General features: G+C 41.5%; 1 protein-coding gene across 1 annotated transcript in view; it reads right to left on the bottom strand.

Annotated features, from left to right (window-relative positions):
• Nucleotides 1-2,650: 2,650 nt before the first annotated feature.
• Nucleotides 2,651-17,435, bottom strand: part of dtnbb (dystrobrevin, beta b) — a 44,339-nt gene continuing 29,554 nt past the window's right edge. Inside the window, exons 9-19 of the mRNA XM_039009019.1 lie at nt 16,175-16,249; nt 12,385-12,490; nt 11,895-11,980; nt 11,173-11,286; nt 10,109-10,205; nt 9,602-9,622; nt 3,959-4,118; nt 3,526-3,615; nt 3,366-3,425; nt 3,122-3,149; nt 2,651-2,871 (exon numbers count right to left, since the gene is read on the bottom strand). Coding sequence (XP_038864947.1) covers nt 3,136-3,149; nt 3,366-3,425; nt 3,526-3,615; nt 3,959-4,118; nt 9,602-9,622; nt 10,109-10,205; nt 11,173-11,286; nt 11,895-11,980; nt 12,385-12,490; nt 16,175-16,249 — 823 coding nt within the window. The 3' untranslated portion in view covers nt 2,651-2,871; nt 3,122-3,135. The remainder of the gene's footprint in view (nt 2,872-3,121; nt 3,150-3,365; nt 3,426-3,525; nt 3,616-3,958; nt 4,119-9,601; nt 9,623-10,108; nt 10,206-11,172; nt 11,287-11,894; nt 11,981-12,384; nt 12,491-16,174; nt 16,250-17,435) is intronic.

Raw genomic sequence — 17,435 nt, 5'->3', positions numbered from 1 at the left:
AATACTGTATTCTATTTATATTTTACAATGTGTACAAGTTTGCTGTACATTTCTGATTTATACATGTGTGGGTATATGGTACCTGTTAGGGATGAGGGGCTTTCCGGGATGTGCTTTGGTATATGATTGCTGTATTAGCTAGCATGCACCGATGTAATGGTCACATAAACTCACTGCTAACACAGTTGTTTTCATGCTACAGATTTAACCAATCGACAGCCATCAACATCATTAAGTCCTACACAACTAGCATGCCATTTCCTATTTAATCACAGGTAGTTACACGTTCTATTTTGTATTATATTGGTGTATTTTGTTAATGCCCAGTATGAAAATGTGATGCAAGGGATTTTACCATCGACAGCCATCAACATCATTAAGCCCTGCACAACTAACGTGCTGTTTCCTATTTAACTACAGATAATAAATAATGTTCAACTGGGACCACTGGCTGGGGTGATTTCTTTGAACAAAACACAACGCAAAGAGAGTACGATTAACATCTGTTGCACGCCAGGCACACTGGTTTGAGTGTGTCAAGAACTTCACCGCTGCTGGGTTTTTCATGCTCAACAGTTTGCAGTGTGTATCAAGAATGGTCCACCACCCAAATGACTTCCAGCCAACTTGACACAACATGGGCCAGCATCCCTGTGGAATGCTTTCGGCACCTTGTCATGCCCTGACAAATTGAGGCTGTTCTGAGGGCGAAAGGTGGGGGGTTGCGACTCAATGTTAGGAAGGTGTCCCTAATGTTTTGTACACTCAGTGTATTTAAAAGGAATGAACCGATAGAATACATATGGTGGAAATTCTACTTTAGTCTATGCTCACACCAATTCAATGCTTTTTAATGTGTGGGGAAGAGTGCTTGAGTGCACATTTTTGGAGAAAGACAGATTATTGAGACACAGGTTTGCTGTCTGCTCCCTTCAGGCTCTTTTATGATCAGTCTCTGACCTCTGACCCCTACAGACACAGGTCTGGAGCCCATTAGGGCCTAGGCTACTGACTCATAATCGTTAACCACACAGAAGATGCGTGCCAAATGGCATCCTATTCCCTATATAGTGCACCACTTTTGACCAGGGCTAATAGGCCCTGGTCAAAAGTAGTGCACTATGTAGGGAATGGGGTGCCATTTGGAATGCAAACCAGCCACCACCACATTCCATCTACAGTCCCTGAGCACCTATCTATTAACTATCACATAAACATGTTCCAGTCCTCATTTCTTTTAACTAAATAAAGCTATCAAAGCAACTCTTATCTGTGCATAACTTTGATTTCTGTACCGCCTGCCCTCACCTACATACAGGTGTATAGGTGGATATGTTGTAACTCAGCATATTTGAACGAAAGAGCACACAATATAATAATATTCATTTAAACTAACGTCCTGAGGTGCTCTCCGTCTCTTTACTTTACGTGGACAATAAATACTGTTACTACTGAGTGACTAGTTAGTGGATTAGGGACGAAGAACCATGCAGTTTTAATGCTTTTTAAGATGCACTTACTAGCTTCTCTCGCCTAGTTAATTTTTTATTGAGACAAAACGAGGAGAATAATAAATCTGTTTCTAACAAAGGGACGATTCCCTGATGAAATTAAACGTTTAGCATTGACAACAATAGCCCCCATACTAGGCTCCCTTTAACCAAACAAACAAACAGCCCTCATATTTTTGCAAGGGTGTCTCACGACAGAGTGAGCACGCAGTAGCAGCAGTATGTGACTCAGGCTGTCCTAAATGACACCCTATATAGTGTACTACTTTTGCCCAGAACCCCATAGGCCTTGGTCAAATGTAGTGCACTATATAGGGAATAGGGTGCCATTTGGGGCACAACCAATGTGAATTCTGAGGCGTGACAATATACAGGACTACAGATCCTAGCAGTCATTAGAACCAAGCGTTTCTCAACCTTTTTTGTACCAGGGAACTGCAAGGACCAGCTACGGCCCTTCCTCCAACGAAGACCACTTAGATTAAAACTAGCACTTGAGAACTGACTAAATCAGTTTCAGCTCACTATCTGAGGGACCGATCAGCAACATCATTGGGACCAGTGCTGGCCCGCGGACCACAGGTTGAGAAACACTGATAAACCCACAAAGAGCTGGCATAACATGGTACCTACCTACCCACCTACAGTACACCCAGTCAGACTCAGGACAGTGCAACTTCATGCAAAACCCCTAATGAAAACATACTAGCTAGCCGTCTCTAATGATACAAAAGCAATGAAGGCTAGGGAACATATCATCATCATGAAAATAGGTTGCTTTCGGGTCGTGGTCAGTGCTGTGTTCCCAAGGTCATGTATAATGTGTACAGTATATACAGATAGATAGACAGCGTTCCAAATGGCACTCTACTCCTTATGTAGTACACTACTTTTGAACAGGGCCTATAGGGCACTGGTCAAAAGTACTGCACGATATAGGGAATAGGTGGCCATTTGGTATGCACACAGAATGGTCTGTTATTGACAATACAGGTTGAGAGAAAGCACAGCAAGCCACTCCTTTAGACCTTTGACCGTTGCAGTCATGATGAGGGGAATCAATCAATACATAATAATTACAGCTTTAAGTTTTTATACAGAACAACATATACACTCGCTAATAGAAGCATCTTGCTTTTTTCCGCAGCAGGGCGTAATAAACATGTTTGATAGTAGTTCACATAGTGAAATCCTGTTTGATAACAGCATGCATTACTCTACGTGCTTATGTCTGATAGAAGGGTTTGGTTGTTGTGACTGATTCTCATTTGGATTCTTCTTTTCCAGTCATGTCCAGTCTGACATCCGGTATAGATGGAGTGGTTGTTGCTCCCTCGATGCTTTACTTCTCTCACTGTGCCTGAAGACACACAGACAGACAGGGAAGAAGGGTAGGTTTTAGACTGGGGTACAAAATAACCATGAAGAGAACGATTCACAGAGGACGTTTGGATTTCGACGATTATGTCGGACTGAAAAAGTTCCTCTGATCTCTGTTTTGTTCATAGGTGCTTGGCAGATTTGTTGTATTACAATATGAATTACTAATGGGTTACTATGTAATTATATTATACGGACAATATCAAAGCTATCGGAATATTCATACATACTTTTTCCACTCCTTTCATTCTGCCTCGGCTAGAAAACAATGAGAGATTATTAGTTATTTGCAGTAACATAAAAGTCTAATACATATGATTACCACAAATAATGACCTTGTTCCTTTTGGAATGGAGAAGTACAATTAGAATTCTAGAGAGACGTTTCAGAGAAATGACATTTTAAAATCTCAAACAGCTTGATACAGGAACTAAGCAATGTTAATAACGTAATACTGAGCCAAGACTTATTCACCCCTGTCCCTTAGACCTCCGTTCCTCATGTTGTTGTCCTCTTCCTCTGCCGCATCATCTACTTCATGACAAAGACCCAAAGAATTCAGAGATGATATCCTCCGTCCCAGAGTTACAAAACAAACACAGGCAACCAGGAAGTCATGTGCCTTTCAACTAACCTGAGTGGAGTTCTTTGACGAGGGATGACATGGTGTTTGTGATTGAATCTGCAGCGACCAACAGATCATTACGAAGATTTCTAGGTACACCTGAAAGACAGAGGACACAGTCACTGATAGTACGGTAGTCAGGGATTTACATGGCATTTAGTTGCTAGCTATTTTTGAAGCATGGTTAAAAAAAAATGCATCCTTGAATCAAATTTGGCACAGCTCAATCACAGGTGTTGTGTTGTGTTCTCCTTGACTCAAACAAGGCAAGAATGGATAACTAACAACATACCACATTGGGCCACATTGGATCTAAAGGAGGACATAGTCCCGCGGGGAAAACGGGTTGAAATTATGTCATGATGCCTTTCCAACCAGAAACTGATGTCCTTTCAACCAGTTTTGCCAATCTTTGACTGCTAGGCGGAGGTCCGGCACTCACCGTGAGCGAAGGCCTCCAGCACGTCCCCCCCCACCCCGGCCAGGCAGTCCTGGGGTGTGTGGGTGGGGGTGGACCCAGCTGAGGTGGAGCGGATGGGCATGGGCATGGAGCAGCCTGCCCCGTGGCTGGGGGAAGAGTGGGGTGAGCCTCCTGTCTGGGCCTGATAACATAACAACACCACCATGGGTTAGGATCCAAATACTATAGAAACATACCAACATCACCATGGGTTATGATCCAAATACTATTGAAACATACCAACACCACCATGGGTTAGGATTGAAATACTATAGAAACATACCAACATCACCACAGGTTATGATCCAAATACTATAGAAACATACCAACACCCCATGGGTTACGATCCAAATACTATAGAAACATACCAACACCACCATGGGTTAGGATCCAAATACTATAGAAATATACCAACATCACCATGCGTTATGATCCAAATACTATAGAAACATACAAACATCACCATGGGTTAGGATCCAAATACTATAGAAACATACCAACACCACCATGGGTTAGGATCCAAATACTATAGAAACATACCAACATCACCATGGGTTAGGATCCAAATACTATAGAAATATACCAACATCACCATGGGTTATGATCCAAATACTATAGAAACATACCAACACCCCATGGGTTACGATCCAAATACTATAGAAACATACCAACACCACCATGGGTTAGGATCCAAATACTATAGAAATATACCAACATCACCATGCGTTATGATCCAAATACTATAGAAACATACAAACATCACCATGGGTTAGGATCCAAATACTATAGAAACATACCAACACCACCATGGGTTATGATCCAAATACTATAGAAACATACCAACATCACCATGGGTTAGGATCCAAATACTATAGAAATATACCAACATCACCATGGGTTATGATCCAAATACTATAGAAACATACCAACATCACCATGCGTTATGATCCAAATACTATAGAAACATACCAACATCACCATGGGTTAGGATCCAAATACTATAGAAATATACCAACATCACCATGGGTTAGGATCCAAATACTATAGAAATATACCAACATCACCATGGGTTAGGATCCAAATACTATAGAAATATACCAACATCACCATGGGTTAGGATCCAAATACTATAGAAATATACCAACATCACCATGGGTTATGATCCAAATACTATAGAAACATACCAACACCACCATGGGTTAGGATCCAAATACTATAGAAATATACCAACACCCCATGGGTTACGATCCAAATACTATAGAAACATACCAACATCACCATGGGTTATGATCCAAATACTATAGAAACATACCAACACCACCATGGGTTAGGATCCAAATACTATAGAAATATACCAACATCACCATGGGTTAGGATCCAAATACTATAGAAACATACCAACATCACCATGGGTTATGATCCAAATACTATAGAAACATACCAACACCACCATGGGTTAGGATCCAAATACTATAGAAATATGCCAACACCACCATGGGTTAGGATCCAAATACTATAGAAACATACCAACATCACCATGGGTTATGATCCAAATACTATAGAAACATACCAAGACCACCATGGGTTAGGATCCAAATACTATAGAAATATACCAACATCACCATGGGTTAGGATCCAAATACTATAGAAACATACCAACACCCCATGGGTTACGATCCAAATACTATAGAAACATACCAACACCACCATGGGTTAGGATCCAAATACTATAGAAACATACCAACACCACCATGGGTTAGGATCCAAATACTATAGAAACATACCAACACCACCATGGGTTAGGATCCAAATACTATAGAAATATTTTATGAAAAGCCAACTGACTTTTATTCCTGATTAGTATTTGACCATGCTTGTCATTTATGAACATTTTGAAAATCTTGGCTCTCTCTAATTCTCTCCTTCTCTCTTTCTTTCTCTCTCTCGGAGGACCTGAGCCCTAGGACCATACGTCAGGACTACCGGGCATGATGACTCCTTGCTGTCCCCAGTCCGCCTGGCCTTGCTGCTATTCCAGTTTCAACTGTTCTGCCTGCGGTTACGGAACCCCTACCTGTCCCAGACCTGCTGTTTTCAACTCTTAATGATCGGCTATGAAAAGCCAACTGACATTTATTCCTGATTATTATTTGACCATGCTTGTCATTTATGAACATTTTGAAAATCTTGGCTCTCTCTAATTTTCTCCTTCTCTCTTTCTTTCTCTCTCTCGGAGGACCTGAGCCCTAGGACCATACGTCAGGACTACCGGGCATGATGACTCCTTGCTGTCCCCAGTCCGCCTGGCCTTGCTGCTATTCCAGTTTCAACTGTTCTGCCTGCGGTTATGGAACCGCCACCTGTCCCAGACCTGCTGTTTTCAACTCTTAATGATCGGCTATGAAAAGCCAACTAAAAATTATTCATGATTATTATTTGACCATGCTTGTCACTTATGAACATTTTGAACATCTTGGCCATGTTCTGTTATAATCTCCACCCGGCACAGCCAGAAGAGGACTGGCCACCCCTCATAGCCTGGTTCCTCTCTAGGTTTCTTCCTAGGTTTTGGCCTTTCTAGGGAGTTTTTCCTAGCCACCGTGCTTCTACACCTGCATTGCTTGCTGTTTTGGGGTTTTAGGCTGGGTTTCTGTACAGCACTTCGAGATATTAGCTGATGTACGAAGGGCTATATAAAATAAACTTGATTGAAACTTGATTGATATACCAACATCACCATGCGTTATGATCCAAATACTATAGAAACATACCAACATCACCATGGGTTATGTTCCAAATACTATAGAAACATACCAACACCACCATGGGTTAGGATCCAAATACTATAGAAATATACCAACACCACCATGGGTTATGATCCAAATACTATAGAAATATACCAACATCACCATGGGTTATGATCCAAATACTATAGAAACATACCAACATCACCATGGGTTAGGATCCAAATATTATAGAAACATACCAACATCACCATGGGTTATGATCCAAATACTATAGAAACATACCAACACCACCATGGGTTATGCTCCAAATACTATAGAAACATACCAACATCACCATGGGTTATGATCCAAATACTATAGAAACATACCAACACCACCATGGGTTATGATCCAAATACTATAGAAACATACCAACACCACCATGGGTTAGGATCCAAATACTATAGAAACATACCAACACCACCATGGGTTATGATCCAAATACTATAGAAACATACCAACATCACCATGGGTTAGGATCCAAATACTATAGAAATATACCAACATCACCATGCGTTATGATCCAAATACTATAGAAATATTCCAACATCACCATGCGTTATGATCCAAATACTATAGAAATATTCCAACATCACCATGGGTTAGGATCCAAATACTATAGAAATATACCAACATCACCATGGGTTAGGATCCAAATACTATAGAAATATACCAACATCACCATGGGTTAGGATCCAAATACTATAGAAATATACCAACATCACCATGGGTTAGGATCCAAATACTATAGAAATATACCAACATCACCATGGGTTATGATCCAAATACTATAGAAATATACCAACATCACCATGGGTTATGATCCAAATACTATAGAAATATTCCAACATCACCATGGGTTAGGATCCAAATACTATAGAAACATACCAACATCACCATGGGTTAGGATCCAAATACTATAGAAACATACCAACATCACCATGGGTTATTATCCAAATACTATAGAAACATACCAACACCACCATGGGTTATGATCCAAATACTATAGAAATATACCAACATCACCATGGGTTAGGATCCAAATACTATAGAAACATACCAACACCACCATGGGTTAGGATCCAAATACTATAGAAATATACCAACATCACCATAGGTAGGGTTAGGATTAGAGGAGGCCTAGACCACCACTTTTGTAACTTTAGCTTTGCTAAGAAAACACGACACACACGCACACCTACACCCCCCACGACATGACGCACACCTACACCCCCCACGACACACACCTAAACATACACACCCAGTCTATTACAGCAGCTTTACTGCTCTGGAAGCTAATGAGAACCATGTGTGAGCCTGGGGACTAGAGAGGGGACTGTAATGTGCCGCCTGGGTTCTATGCTGCCTGGAGAAAGGGGCACTGTGTCCTTCCTAGGGTGGGGAGGGGGTAAGGAGGGGAGAGGAGGGGGTTGGTGCAGGGCCCTTGGCCAGACCTGGGTTCAAACACTATTTGAATCATTTCTAATACTTTATCTGTGCTTGATTGAGCCTGCCTAGCTTAAAAATGGACAATTAGGATAGTCCCAAAACTACAAACCCCGCCTCAACTGGCACTCCAGGCAGGCTAGAGCAAACACAGAGCTATTGGAAAGATTTCGAGTACTGTTTACTTTGAACCCAAGTCTGCCCTGGTCCAGGACTGTATGGCTCAGAGCCAAGCAGCAGATGGTTAGCCAGACTGCAGTCACATTAGAGGGACGGTTGTTAGCTTTGATGAAAGGAACAGGTCTCAGACGTTTGTTTGGCAAAGAAAGGAATACATGGCGGAGTTCTCACCAAATAACCTAGCACACTAAAGGACTTTACCTCAGACTAGAATTGATATCTCATGAAGCGACATATAACCTAGATATAACATTATTTTAACTTAGTGTGGATTAGAATGCATGCTCTCTCATATAGAAATGACCAACAAGGTAACATTAGACTATAATATGTAAGGGATAATCAACAAGGGGCTATGCAGTGAAACCAGCCTTCCACCGTGTGGTATTTTTTTTTATACCATGACTATAATTTAACACATTTGCTGCTGGAAATGTGTTCATTTACAGGTCAAAATGTGTTCAACGTCCACTGAATTAGCTAGGAAGTTTACTAGATAGCTAGAGTAGTTGCCTTGGTAACCGAACAAACAAACTTTCTAGTTTAGCTAGCCAAACCATCGGTCATAGCTTGCTATTATGAATATCGAAATTCAACAATGCTAATAATGTTTTCAGTACGACTTTTGCTTTCAAAAGCAGCTCAAACATAGAACAGAATTAACTACAGCCATTGAATTCTACCGTGCTGATATACCGTGCGTTATAGGGAAATAATGCACGCTCTAGAATGCCCTTCAAGCCAATCAGAAAGGAGCATTCAACAATGCCATGTTATAATTTATCAATAAGGCTCGAGGGGGTGTAGTATATGGACAATATACCACAAACCCCTGAGGTGCGTTATTGCTATTATAAACTGGTTACCAATATAATTAGAGCAGTAATAATACATGTTTTGTCATACCTGTGGTATACGGTCTGATATACCACAGCTGTCAGCCAAATCAGCATTCAGGGCTTGAAGCACCCATTGTATAATAAGGTAGTCTAGTGTATGGTTTACTGTACATATGTACTGTGTCAAATGTACAAAAAAAATGATGCTACTCTAAGTTCCTTGAAACACGATCTGTCTGAGCCATATCAACACATGCATTAAGTGTGGAGAGTAGTATGAAATATAATACTATGGTGGCTGAATGAGTGGGTCTGCTTCTGTATTGCTGTATTGGTGTATTAATGTATAATTAACTGAATACGGAGACACTTACTGCCTGCTTCTGCTCCTCATCCTATCAGCCAGCCAATGGTAAGCGGTGATATAAAGCATGAGCAGTGAGGGAGAGGAAAGAAGTGAGAGGGAGATAACGAGAGAGAGCGAGAGACAGGAGAAAAAAAAGAAAGAAAGAAAGAAATTAAGAAAGACAGACAGACAGACAGATGGTGGCAAAGGCAAAGAGTCAAAAGCTTCAATATCAGGACAGAACAGGCAGGTTCATACGTGTAAGATCCTTTCAAGGTAACCAATGGACCCTGAGGCAGACTACTGTCAACTACAATCAATGCAGCGTTCTAAATGGTTGTATAAAATATCAAACAAATTCACGGCTGATGTTAACGAATACCTGATGACATGAAAAGCAATAATGACATATGTTGATACTGATATACAACTAACAAATGTTACAGCGTTGGTATATGAAAGTCAGAATAACAACAAACAGTGACATAGTGTATCAGATAGCGTATAACACTCTGTAGTCATAGTACTATCCTACCTTGAGTAGCCTCATCAGTCCCTCGAGCTGGACCATCAGTTCCCGTCTGCTCTCCTGTAGGGCTGACATGCGCCTCTCCAGCTCATCCTTCCTGTGCCTGTTGTCCCACAATCACACACAAACACAACACCTGGCTGTCAGTCCCTATTGCCTCCTGAAAGGTGAGAGCCTGAAAGGCCTGTCAGTCTCCACACTCTTCTGTCAGGTGGCGTCGTGCTGATGTAAGACAGTGGTTTTCAAACCTCTTCTCTGGGACCGTCAGATGTTTCACAATTACCTCAGTCTACCTCAGTTGATGATTAGTTGACGATTGGAATCAGGTAGCTCTGAAATAGTTCAAATACATTGAACGGCTGGGGGTCCCTGAGGACAGGTTTGAAAACCACTGATGTAAAACTTTGGTCAGTCTTTTGTTCATCGGTCCCTTTCCCAACATCCCACAGACAACATACTCACAGACAGCCCCTTCTTTGAGCCTGCTGCTTACACTCCAGGGTAACAGAAAGAGACAACTGAACACACTACTGGCTCAATCCCTTTTTATGTGACGATAATACAATTGAACCATTGGTGTCTGAACACCCTCTGGTGGTCAAATGTGGTAATTATCTTCATTCACATTATGCGATCAAAATGTCATTGAGGACTGGAAACACAGTCCTATCCATCTATCTGCCCATTCCAAAAATCTCACAAACATCTGCTTCCCGGCTGTCTTTCTCCTCCTCTCTACCTCGGGGTTATAGGCCATAATACAGACAGATATCTAACACACACATAGGCCACTGGCTGTTAGTGCTATTAGAGGTCATGCTGTGCTTACTGAGGAATTAAGGCATACTTTACTTTATTAAGGCATATCAATTAGTAATAAAGAGTTAATAAAGGCGTAGTTATGACTTTATAGAGTGTATAAATATGCGATGAGCAGTTATTACATTGATTGTAGAGGATATAGATGGGCATAGATGTAAATGGATATAGACGGTTATAAGCATAAGGTAGATATAGAAGGATATAGATAAGATATAGGTGGGTAATACATCTAGGAGTATATGTGGTACCTAAGGAGTCTGAGTTCGGCCAGCAGTGTGGGGTTTTGCTGGGCCTTCTCGGGGGTGGGCTGGGAGGCCTGCTCATGCTCCAGACGCAGTCGCTGGATCTCCTGAAGGATCTCTCTGAGGGACCAGAAGACACAACAAAATGGAGATTTAAAATCTGCCGATGACGTTTTGAAAGCAGGTCCCGATGACCAAGATAGATTTCAGTATATTTACTTATATTTCACAAAATTCTTAAGTTATGAGCATACAATACATATAATTACCTATGTAACTAAATTACCTGATAAACAATCTATAGTAACTGTCCAGTGTTTCCAGATTTCGATTAAATATGACCTATAATTCACTACAATATGAGTGAATTTATTTTTTATTAAGTATGTTAAAAAGCAGCTTTTCTGTTTTGGAATGGTGTGGGCGTACCCCAACAACAGAATGGTTATTAAAAATATTAATGCGAGTAGACAGCTGATTGGCCAGCTCAGTCAATGAACCAATATGACATCATGTTCTATGAGGAAATAGCTTGCTTAGTTTTGGAAGTGTTTTTTCTCCAATTGATGCTTTGGCCAGCATAGGACGAGTTAACTACATTATTTGGGTATGAGTGAACAGAACATGAACTTTTAAATGTTACATTTTCACTGGACAGTTACTTTAAGTAGTGATTATTCAATTTTTTTCATGTTTATTCATAAAGTGACAATCAAATACATTCCCACCTGTTCTTGTTCTCTAGTTCTGCTATTAGCTGCCTCTGTTGTTTGTTGGCATCAAAGTTGAAACTCAGATCTGTTGGAGGACATTGCTGAAAGACAAAATTACCATTAAAAACAGAATTAATAAAACTGAGTGGATAAAAGAGAGTAACACATCAAACATGATCTACTAGCCAGAAGTAAAAATCATGCGTGCTGTGCTTTAGACTTTGAATATCTATTCTAACATCCTGGGCCTTTTCAGCCGACCTGCAATTTAATTTCACCTTTAACTTTGATCAACCGACTACACTGTGGGTAATGATTATCTTAGTCTCTGGTAACAGCCTTAACATGATCTGATTAGATTCTGGGTGCAGAGATCAGTATTTTCTCTTTATGGACATTCTGCAGTTACACAAAGTGTTCCATAACAAGAGGCTAAATGCAGGCGGACAGAATCCCACCCTGGGGCGCCCTACTAGTCACATACACACACACACACACTACTCACTGTGGAGCTACTCACTGTGGAGTTGCCTGCCTCAGCTGCCAGGCGCGCTGCATAGCGAGCAATGAGACGATGCTCCTCTTCTAGCCTGCTGGGACTCTCTAAGACACTGGAGAGAGAGAGAGAGAGAGAGAGAGGAAGGGGGGGGGGGGGGGGGAGGAGGGAGAGAAGGAGTGAGGGATAGAGGGAGGAGGGATCATAGAGCAATAATGTTTCATACATTTTAAATGTGGAATAATAATGGCATGTAAGTGCCATGGATATAATCATAAATTCATTTGGTGAGTGTTTATATTTGCCCTATTTTATAGGCATGTGTAAATTGGACACCTCTCGGAGAGTGGCGTCACAGCCATCCATTATCAACAACAACCCTGGTGCAATTAAGTGAAATGCCTTGCTCAAGGGCACATCAACATATTTTTCATCTTGTCAGCTCAGGGACTTGAACTAACAACCTTTCGGTTACCAACCCACCACTCCAGCCGCTAGGCTACCTGCCGCCCCTATAACTTATCACTGTGGTCTGATCATTAAGAACTTGTGTGAAAAAGGTCTGATTATCCTGGGTTTCCACGAGTCTTTAGGGGGGCAACACGAATCCCAATACAGCAACAGGCCACAAATGTCAGATTCCATCACAGCTGCTCGTTCCAAAACCATTTACCCGGAAAAGTCAAATATGTGTGTGACTTTGGTTTTCATCGAGGCATATGGTCTGAACAGATGATTGGACATATGCTATCCCCTCTCTATGAGTGGTCTGCAATGATCTTCCTCCCTCCCTCTCTCCCTCATGATTAAGACCATTAAACAACAATCTGGATGGAAAGAAATTGCATCTGTAAAACCTCAACTACAGCTTAATTTCCGCTTCAGCTTTTTATCCACCGTCTAACAGTTATAACACAGTCTAGATTGAGTTTGAGAGGTCAGTCCAGTTAAAACCCAGCTTGAAATAAATGGGATGCCGTTTGGTTTTAGCTTGGCTGACGTGTGACCCATGACTACACACCCATGACTATACCCCCAGTACATTCCACCGTCTCATGGAGTGTATGTCTAAGGACTGTCACTACCAATCGTTTTGCGTCCAGGAAAACGGCCCGAGAAATCTGAGGTCAGTCCTGTTAGAAACCAACCATGGCTTTATATCCTGCGTCTTAACTTTAGATTGAGTTCTGAGAGGTCAGTCCCAGGGTTTAAGTAATACATTTGTGTACATCAGAGTGGAAAAGAGAAAGATAACCACACTGGCTCAGTCAGAGTTGGGCTGTTAGCTGTTCCTCTCCATTAATCTACAAGACCACTCCGACCAGGTCGTGTCTTACTGCCTCTGCTTCATCAGAGACAGAGTTTCCTTGAACCAGTCAATGCAGACAATAGCCTGGTCCCAGATCTGTTTGTGCTGTACAGCCAACTCTTATGGTCACAGACAACCTTGTCTGCTAGCTTGGTCCCAGATCGGTTTGTGTTGCTTGTTTTCATGGCCTGGTCCCAAATCCACTGTGCTGTCCTGCCAAGTCCTATGTCATTTTCATGCTAACTTGGCATGACAATGACCATTGGAGTTGGCAAGACGGCACATATACTTTGGATCTGGGAGAAGGCTAGCAGACAAGACTGTGTGTAAACGGCTTGTTGATCCTCTGTGAGCAGCCGGTCACCAATGCCCTTCTGTCTGTACTAGGTTCAAATGAGCGTATGCCATTTGACGCACAACATGCTCAAAAACTGTATAATGTAGGAACACTGCTCTGTGACTGATTCTGCGCCGCTTTGAGTCTCAGCATACACATTTCCCATTGGACAATAAAATTGTTGTTGTTGTTGTTAGTGCCTACCGCATAATAACACGGCTGCTCATATACTGTATACTCAGAATCTGTTTATCAACACAATCACAGGGCTATGTCAATCACAGGGCTATCCCCCCCCCCCCCCCCCATCTATCTCTCTTACATATGTTTATGTTATTACAATGCAATCAATGTAAAATTTCATGAAGTATTTCATGAAGTATTTCATGTGGAAAATACTGTAAGTTACTGTTCTCGACTTGAGCATGATGGCAACAATATTGACACCCCTCGTTAATAACATTCAGTCTGCCTACCAGTTGAGTCTGTGATTTCATATCTGGTGGCGTTTCGGTCAATAGTCAGTTAACTCCAAATGAAAAGTAATCGAACACTCCAACAGCAAATTATTTGTATTTTCTGGTGCTGTGATTCTGCATGAGTATTAGGTCATAAATTGTGGGGTGTCGGTCGGTCGGTGGGTGGGTTGGTCCTTGGAAGAGCAGCGCTGAGCAATCTGTTTGAGAGAGACTGGAGAAGTGGAAAGATGCTTTGTCAGCAGACAGAGAGGACCAGACCGGTTCCGGTGCAAAACTGGGATAGAAGGTTAGGCCTCTACAAACAAAATCTACACTAATACCCATTCCTGATGGAAATTCAATAAATTCCATGGTTTTCCTGAAATCCTAGTTGGAGGATTCCGGATTTCCTGCTTATTCCTTCCTGATTCCGGGAATCCTCCAACTAGGATTTCAGGAAAACCATGGAATTTATTGAACGTTCCCAGAATTTTGCAACCCTATGATGGACTAAGCTTACAATAAAACATATCTGAATAAAATAAAAAATAAAAAAGACAAGATAACCTCATCAACTGGAATCTGGAATAAAAAACAAAATACTACACTGTATAATTTGAGACACAAAACAGCGGTTGATACTCTACGTACTGTTTTCATCATGCTATTGTTAATGCGAGAGCTGTGGTGAGTAAGATCTTCAATGTATTTATTAAAACATATGGAAAATAAACGTAAAGCTTTTTTGGTGCATTCAGCTAAGCGCCAGTGAGCTAAGGCAGAGAGTCCTGTTATTCAGCTGTAGTGACATCTTTGACTCCCAGACCCTTCACATCAGAAGAAGCCAAGCAGAACACAGTAATAATTACATGGATTAATATTTAAAAACCAAATGTGACAGTATGTCAGCTCACACAGTCAGACGCCAGGCTACAAGGATTTGAGAGGGAACAGGCTGGCTTGCTGCCTCGCAAACAAGACCTTAGCACACACGCACACACACACACACACACACACACACACACACACACACACACACACACACACACACACACACACACACACACACACACACACACACACACACACACACACACACACACACACACACACACACACCTTTCCTCTGATCTGATAATGCGAGAGCAAACTCTCTACCTTAACCATCTCTTTGCATCCACATTGACACTTAACTTTGAACAATCTGGAACCAATTTCGCCAAACATCAGAATGAATTTCTCTGTTCTGTTGATATGCAGCTTTTGGCAATATAGTGTGTGAGCGCGTGCGCGTGACCTCCTGGAGGAGAATGTGTTCTGAATCTTGCCTCTCAATCGCCCGGAGCTTCTGCCAATGCCTGATTACATCACAGTACTGCACACACACAGAAACACACACACACTCATCTCTTCTACTTCTAATGACATAGCAGACGCGATTGAACCTATGTATACATGTCACTTCAATCAAGAGTTTATGATTAGGGCTACTAAAGTCGCTAACAAATAATCAGTTTTCTCAGGAATGATTCCAAGGGGAAGACGGGGACGGACTTGGCAACATCTTTAAGGGCACAGGACATAAGGGGCTGGAAGCAGTTGGTCAACAATGGTCTATACTCTGCAAGGAATTCTGGAAATAGGTTAGGCATGATAGGTATTGGAGCATATCAAAGCTAATTCTGAGGAACTTACCTTTTAGTAGGAGTAGGTGCCCCAGACGACATGAGCATTGTGTTGTTCATGTTGTTGACCACTGGCTTCGGCTGACTACAGTAAAACACAAGATTATACCACTTTATTGCTACACTGTGAAATAGACTTATACACTGACTATGGGGTGAGAGAGAGGACAATTGCATTACAATACTGTAGGAATCATGAATATGCAATGGTGACTGTAAGCAATCGTCATACAAAACTAGTGTACAGTACGTAGAAACATTGCTACAGTAAAACACTAGATTACAGGACTTTATTGCTACACTGTAGGAGAAATATACTTTACATACGTATACTATTATACACTAGGGAGATCTGAGGATTCTGTCCCTACAGGGGAGGAGAGAGGGCATTTGCATGAACATGTAAATTACTGTAATATTCATGAATAAGCAATCGTGACTGTAGACTACAATCAATGGATGCAACCTTTCATGTTTGGGGATTATCATGATCAAATAGGGAACAACTGTACTGTATGTAGAAGATTGCTACTGATTGTGCTGTACAGTATATGTGAGTTCATTTGTCATGGTCTGTATGAAAGAATAATAGATTTGGCATTTTGATTATCTTAAAACTAATTAAAACCGTACAAGAGGAACAAAAGCAGACAGGGAATTTAATTAAGCTAGAAGTCTGTGTTTGGTGAGGAACGGGGAAAGGAAAGGTGACATTGCACTACAGAAGGTAATTTGGGAGAGTAAACAAAGACTATTAAGTCCATCTGGCTTTCATATCAGCACCGCAGTCCTGTGCTAGCTTGCTGGCTGGCTGGGGCTCTCTCTGTTTGGCTAGGTTCTCCTGACTCATTGGCTCACTCTGGGTGTGTCTGAAATGGCATCACATTCTCTATATAGTGCACTACCTTCGATCAGTGCCCAAAGTAGTGTACTATATAGGAAATAGGATACCATTTCAGATGCAGACTCTGCTGCTCGGACAAGAGAACTCTTCAAGTTCAGACTCCAGGGCAGCAGGTAGCCTAGTGGTTAAGAGCATTGGGCCAGGCACCGAAAGGTCGTTGGTTTGAATCCCTGAGCTGACTAGGTGAAACATCTGTTGACGTGCCCTTGAGCAAGGCACTTAACCCTAATTGCTCCTGTAAGTCGCTCTGGATAAGAGCTAAAATGCAAGATGTGTAGTCCCATGTATGGAGAAATAACAGTTATAAAGTAGTGTTGGTCTGTTTCTCTCCTGATCTGTCTTTCTCTCATTCCATGTATGGAAAAAT

The sequence above is a fragment of the Salvelinus namaycush genome, chromosome 15 (assembly GCF_016432855.1).
Source record: "Salvelinus namaycush isolate Seneca chromosome 15, SaNama_1.0, whole genome shotgun sequence".
Lineage (NCBI taxonomy): Eukaryota > Metazoa > Chordata > Actinopteri > Salmoniformes > Salmonidae > Salvelinus > Salvelinus namaycush.
Note: the sequence above shows the minus strand (reverse complement) of the source record. Positions and strands in the feature narration are given on the sequence as shown.